Below are 6,768 nucleotides of genomic sequence, written 5' to 3' on the forward strand. Positions count from 1 at the left end.
CCTTCTTCCTTTTTCAACTAAGAAGGATCTATCTCACCCTAACAGAGTCTCTTTTACGGAACATGGCATCACCAATGCAACACCAAACAAAGAGAATACCAAATTCCATAAGCCTCGAGCTCAAGCATAATGAAGGAGAATGTGATTAACCATCCATCCCTCTTTAATACAAAGAAAAAATCGATTCATCGAAGACCATCCCCTTCTTTGCAGTTGGTCCATGCAAACAAAAAAAAAACTACTTTGGTCAATTTCCATAGCCTTTAAAGGGAAAGCAACCACTCTTTCCTACCCCAGAAAAGAGTACAAGGATTTGACTATAAACTTCCCCTTCGTAGCATCCAACCAATGTAGGCTATCATCTTCATTCCTTCTCATCGGCTTTCCTTGAAGCCTTGAGAGAAACTCCTCAACCCTTTCCAACTACTAATCCTTCAAATTCCTTGAGAAATGGGTGTTCCAAAGCCCACCCTCTTTGTGACAGTCCCAAATATCCCCCACCCAAGCTTCTTTTGTCAAGGATATGGAATATAACAAGGAAAAAGATTCTCTTATAGTTGAATCACCACACCAAATATCTTTCTGAAACTTCACCCTTCTACCATTACACATTATAAAGAGTCCTCTAATGATGTCCCACCCACTACTAATGGCCTTCCACAACCCAACTCCATAACCATCCTCTCTTTCTAAGAACACCAATGCCCCTCCAACACCCACCCCAATACTTCCTAGCAATAACCCTCTTCCAAGAGGCTCATTTTTTTAAGCAAACCTTCATAACCACTTTCCCATTTACACCTTACTAAGGATTGAAAATTTTTCTAATACCAAAGCCTCCACCTCTTTTCTCCCTACAAGTAATATCACATCTCATTAGATGAGGCATTTTTTCTAAAGAACCCCACCCCACAAGAAGTCCCTCTAAATCTTCTCAAGCCTTAAGCTTACTCTTTTAGGCATGACAAAAAAAACACTTGATAAATGAGTAAGCTTGAAAGGTTGCTTTTGGTAAGAGTAAGACTCCAACCTTTAGAGAGATACCGTCTTTTCCACATCGCCAGCCTCTTGCGGACTCTCTCCTCCATCAAATGCCAACATGTTGTCAATTTATAGGATGCCCTAAGGGAGAAGCCCAAATACACAATAGATAGAGCTTCCTTTTCCTCCTTAGAAACATTTCCCAGCAGAATTACTCCCTGCAGATTAATCTTTGACCATGATAACTTCAAGCCACATAAAGATCCAACTCAGGTAAACTACTTGATCTTGGTTCACTTTATAGAAAATAAGAGTGTCATATGCAAATAAAGGGTGAGATACCTCTTTAACTTTACCTCCCTTACTTACCAATAAAAACTTATATTTGATTCTAATAAATAAATAAATAAAAACTTTACCTCCCTTACCACTTAACTTAAACCCCGAAATGTAACCTCCCTCCTTTGCCCTCTTCAGCAAAATAACTAAGCCCCTCCATAGCTAAAACCAAAAGATAAGGGTAAAGGGGATCCCCTTGCTTTAGACCCCTAGAACTTTGAAAGAAACCGGAAAAAGTTTCATTCACTAACACCAAAAATCTCATTATAGTTCTTAAGGCCCCACTCAAGTGGCAAAGGGTTAGGGAAGGTTTTTCCAAGTTCAAGTTCTGACAAGGGCAAAATTTTATCTATCAAAAAGAAAAAACTTCACTGTAGAAATGCACAGATTGAATCTAACCATCTATTTTTTTATCAAACCCCATTTCGTCAAGGATTTCTAGCAAATAGGCCCAATTTACATGGTCATATGCCTTTTCTATATCCAACTTGCATATTGTATCATTCAACCCATTATTTAGTCTTGAGTCTATTGCTTCATTGGCCATTAGCTCCACATCCAAAATTTGTCCTCCTTCAACAAAAGCATTTTTGAGAGATAGAAACAATCGATGCTACCACTTTCTTTAACCTATTTTCCAAGACCCTTGCAAGCCACTTGTATAACCACCCACCAAACTATTAGGCCTAAAGTCTTTCAAGTCCTTTACCTTCCATTCTTAGGAATCAACACCAAAAGGTGGCATTTAAGCTTCTTTCAAAAGATACATACTCATAAAACTCCCTAAAGAAACTCATTTACAAAATCCTAACAATGTTGCTAAAGAGCTATAGAGAAATAATCAGGCCTGGCACCTTGTCCCCGCTTATCAATTGAAGAGCTGACAAAACCTCCTCTTCCTAAAATAGGACCTCCATACCCTCACCAACATCTCTACTCAACCTCCTCAATGACAATTCACTAATACTTTAGTCTCCAATCATGAAGGCCAGATAAAACGTTGTGAAAGGTTTGAGATACCCCTCCTTTATCTCCTCCTCCTCAAAAAGCCATATTCCATTTACTTTAATCCTAACTAAAAAATTCCTCCTTCTATGGGCATTTTCCACTATATGAAAGAATTCATGTTTCTCCTCAAATTTGATGCCAATACTCTAAATTTCTAATAATAGGGAGTGGCCGCCTTATTGAATTTTAAATGAAATAATGTGTTACTAGGGGAAAAAAAGAACCACCTATGAAGGGGAGGGTGAAGTTAAGCCTAAAGTTTTATAGAAGATGGAAAAATGTGTAAATGTGTGGTTTTAAGTTAGCAATTTCATGGCATGTTTCATTACAAGCTTGTGTATAGGTGTAGGACTAACTTAAGTCCATATGATCACTCACAAAGACTTAGCATGTGTTAGGGTTCAAGATTTGGTCAAACTCAATTGAAAATGGAACTTACTTTGAAGGGCATTGTAGCTAATGTATGTTCAAGATAATTTAGCTTCAAACCACAAGACCAAGATGAGTGCTTATTGAGATGCACAATGATTTTCAGCATTGAACTTCATGTGTTTGGTTTTTAAAGGTCCAATTGAGTTGTTTCGTGTTTCTCATCTCTAACTGGTATTGCCTATAAATAGCATACTTGTATATCATTCCAAAGAAATCAACACATACATCTTAGATAGAGTTCAAGTGAGAAAATTCCTAGGTTCTTCTCTAAATTTAGGTTTTGAATTGTTCTCCATTGTGAGGTTAAGAGAGCTCCATCATCTAAGATAGAATTTAGAATTCGTGTTTGTTAAGGAAGCTATTCAAGTCTTGTGTGTGCTTGAAGTGACTTGATTGCATATGCATTGAAATCAAGTTCATTGAAGAGAATCTAGATTCAGCATTGAAGAGTTGTTGTAGATTTTTTAATATAATGATCTATAAATTGGTCGATTAGTATCGTCTGAGGAACTTGTGTGCATTTATTCAAGATTTAATTGAGACTCATAGGTTGAAGATGGGAAACTTGAAACCAAGTTGATTTTGAAATGGCTTCTTTTTTTTTTTTGATAAATAAGCACAGAATTCATTGAAAAGAGGCAAACAAGTCACAAAGTATACAGGGGGTATACAAGGCTACAAAGGCCTCACAAGCAAAAAACCAAAAATAAACCCACCACCCCTTATCTGGAGGCTAACCACTCCAGAAATCCTATAAGGGAATTCCGCTCCTCACCCATATACAATTTAGCCCAACCCCAAATGTTACATACAAAAGAATGTTTAATTCTCTGAATTACTAACTCCCCCCCCCCCTAAAAGCTAGTCTATTCCTTTCCTTCCAAACCATCCAAAAAATAAATAACGAAATGGAATTCCAAAGTTTTTTCCTTTTTTTCCCCACAAAGAAACCCCTCCAACTAAATAAAACCTCTTTTACAGTTTCAGGAAATGCCCACTGCACCCCAAACAAACCCAAAACTAATTCCCACAGCACTCTAGCCACTGTACAATGAATGAGAATGTGATTTACATTTTCCTCTTCACAAGCACACAAAAAACAGCGATTGGGGAGCTGCCACCCTCTCTTCTGGAGTCTATCAAGAGTCATAATCTTCCCCCAAGTGGCTTCCCATGCAAAGAACACAATTTTAGTTGGAACTCTCTCCACCCAAATTTTATTTTTCGGAAAAACGACCGTCAAAGGCCTATCCAACAGGCTGTAAACTTCTTTTACTCTAAACTGCCCATTACCTCCTTCCTTCCAAAAAACCGAATCTTCCTCCAAAGTTATACCGTGACCCCTCAACTCATGAAGCAAGTTGCCTACCATATCCAATTCTCAATCGTTAAAATCCCTAATGAACCTCAAATTCCATCCTCCTTCTCCAAAATTATGGTCCCACATTTCTTCTATTGTCGCATTCCTATTGAAATGGCTTCTTGAAGAAATTATATATATATTCCTTTTCTGTTGTGATAGATCAGATCTTGAGAGGCCGAGAGATTGTGAGTAGTTCAATCTAGTTTCAATGGGATTCTGCAAGAGATCAAAAGGTTGAAGAAATCTTAACTTGACTTCATGTGTTTTGTAGAAACTTTAAAGTTCAAGAAAATCTTAGTTACAGATTAAGTGTTTTGGTGAAAAGTCAAGGTGTGTCCATAAGTCTTTATGGAGAAATGAGTACCTAGTTGGGAACTGTGAAGTTGAATGGTCGAGGTACAAAGAGCAGGCACATATTGGGTATGATCAAGTGCTTGATCAATTGGAATTCAATAAGACTAAGCTCTTGTAAGTGATCATCCTATCGTTGACTGCTTGGTATACTGGATGTTTGTGGTTTTTCCTCTGGATGAGGTTTCCATGCCAATCCATGTCTCATGGTGTGATTGTTTTTAAACTCCTTATCTACAAAACATTGAATCATTTCAAATTGAGATTGATGAATCCCAAACAAGTAGATCACAAGTCAATTGAACAAAGGATTGAGTTTCAATTTTTACGAATCTATAGTTAAGACAATTTTCAAATGTTCAAAAAAAGTTCAAGGAAGAAGAGGTGCAACATCTTGGTGAGGAAGAAGATGTACCATAGGAGTAGCAACATATTTGGCTAGAGATAGACCAAGGAGGTAAATTGGCATCAAGTACCATTCTTTCTAAGGGTACAACTGATACATCCCAAGTGAGTCATCATCAACCATGTTCTAATAGACAAAGATTGAGAGTAGGCAAAATCTATTGCAAAGGGCATTTGCACAAGCACTCATGCCCACATGAGCACATACACATGAAGGGAGATAGATTTGGTGATGCAAAATCTTCTGTTGCTATTTGGTTTAAATTTTAAGGACTACCGTCTTCTTTTTCGCATGCAAAATTTCATAAGCATGTAAAATAGATGTAGTCACCTGCTTTGGGAGGAAAGTTACATGGAAATCTTCTTAATATCTACATTGGAATTCAATTACATGGGAAAGATGGACAAAATTAATGCCGAAATATCTCCCAAAAGTAGGAACAAGATAATGAGACTTTGAAAACTAAAGATCATGGTGTAGATAAAGAGAACAGTTACTTGGGACATTAGCATCACCCTAGTTGAAAGTACCCATACAAAATACAGAAGTAACGATAAATACCATCTTAAAGGACCTACATTGTTTCACGAGCCACTAAAGGTATGCCTGGCATTCTTGTTACACAATGTGCGAATATAATTTCATAGCTACTTCAACTTTCCAATTTAACTGTCTTTTATCCACACCAGGGCTGGAACCAGAAACAGGAACCCCTGCAATTGCATTCAAAAACCTTTATATTCAATTTTGGTTCATTACACAGTGCATTAACCCAAAAAATTAAATAGAACCAAAGATGCTTAAATTAAATTCCATAAGATTACGTTGCCAATTTTTGGAAAGAACAATAAAAATGATAGGAAAGCAAATGCCAAAAATGGTTGAAGAGGGCAATTCATCTTTAAGCAATCCCCAGCATTTTCCTTCCCTTTCGGGAAATCCAAAAACGGCATCATAAGCCATTTTCAAAATTCAACCGTTGCAAATAGCTAAAAATTTCTAAAAAGAATTTCAAAAATGGCTTGAAAAAACACCCCTTTCTATAGAGTTTCAAGCATTTTCCTTCCCTTTCCAGAAATCCAAACACAGAATAACCGGGCAATTTACAAATTCAACAGTTTCAACGAATTCAAGCATTTCGAAAAAATAATAATAATTTTCAAAAGAAAAAGAATTCACTCACAGAGAGGAATCAAAAAATCAATATATGTACACACAGAGACCCAATGATCCAACTTCAAGAGCGAAAAAACCTTTAAAAATTAAAGAATCAATTATCCAATTTATAAATAAATAAATATTAATTTGAATGAAGAATCAGGGAAAAAAAAAATTAAACGAGTAATTATCGAATTTCAGAAGCAACCTTCGATCTTAGGGAAGACTCGAAGATTTACAAGCTTAGCAGAGTCCACTCCGTCTGCGGCAGCTAGGGCTTTTCCTATAAAAAGTCTTATTTTTTATTTCATGTGTTTTTCTTGTAATCCTGTAGAGGCGCGTCCGTGTGGTAACGTGGGGCCACCACAGCTAAAGAAGCCCACCGTCGGATCAGTGTACTGCCAACTCGAGATTATAGAAACGAATCCCAACCATCCAAATGTATAAATCAAAACGAAATTCGCTTGCCGTTTTTCAAAAAAGAAAAGAGACAGATTGACTTTGTTTCCACTCTTGGATGACTTCTTTTTTAAGATAAAAAACATTTTTCTTTTATTTTGGGGACTAATTAATATAAAACTATTTATAATTTAAAAAGTGTTTAATTTTAAAATAACTAAAAGATTATAAGAGGAAATTATTTCATTTTATTTAATAATATATCAGAAAATGAAACCACCGTTTTTAGAAGAAGTCATCAAATATTAGTCTTAAATTCTTTTCAAATGAT

At 36.3% G+C, this 6,768-nt stretch overlaps 1 protein-coding gene across 3 annotated transcripts in view; it reads right to left on the reverse strand.

The window, feature by feature from the left end:
- The window catches only part of LOC100252876 (polycomb group protein EMBRYONIC FLOWER 2), a 67,770-nt gene extending 61,307 nt beyond the window's left edge, over positions 1-6,463 (reverse strand). Inside the window, exons 1-2 of one of the 3 annotated variants that reach the window (XM_010663942.3) lie at positions 6,247-6,463; positions 5,459-5,593 (exon numbers count right to left, since the gene is read on the reverse strand). In XM_010663942.3, coding sequence (XP_010662244.1) covers positions 5,459-5,493 — 35 coding nt within the window. In that variant the 5' untranslated portion in view covers positions 5,494-5,593; positions 6,247-6,463. The remainder of the gene's footprint in view (positions 1-5,458; positions 5,594-6,246) is intronic. The other 2 variants (XM_010663945.3, XM_010663944.3) reach the window with 2 other exon arrangements.
- Positions 6,464-6,768: the final 305 nt, after the last annotated feature.

This window comes from Vitis vinifera, chromosome 16 (assembly GCF_030704535.1).
Source record: "Vitis vinifera cultivar Pinot Noir 40024 chromosome 16, ASM3070453v1".
NCBI classification, from domain to species: Eukaryota; Viridiplantae; Streptophyta; class Magnoliopsida; order Vitales; family Vitaceae; genus Vitis; species Vitis vinifera.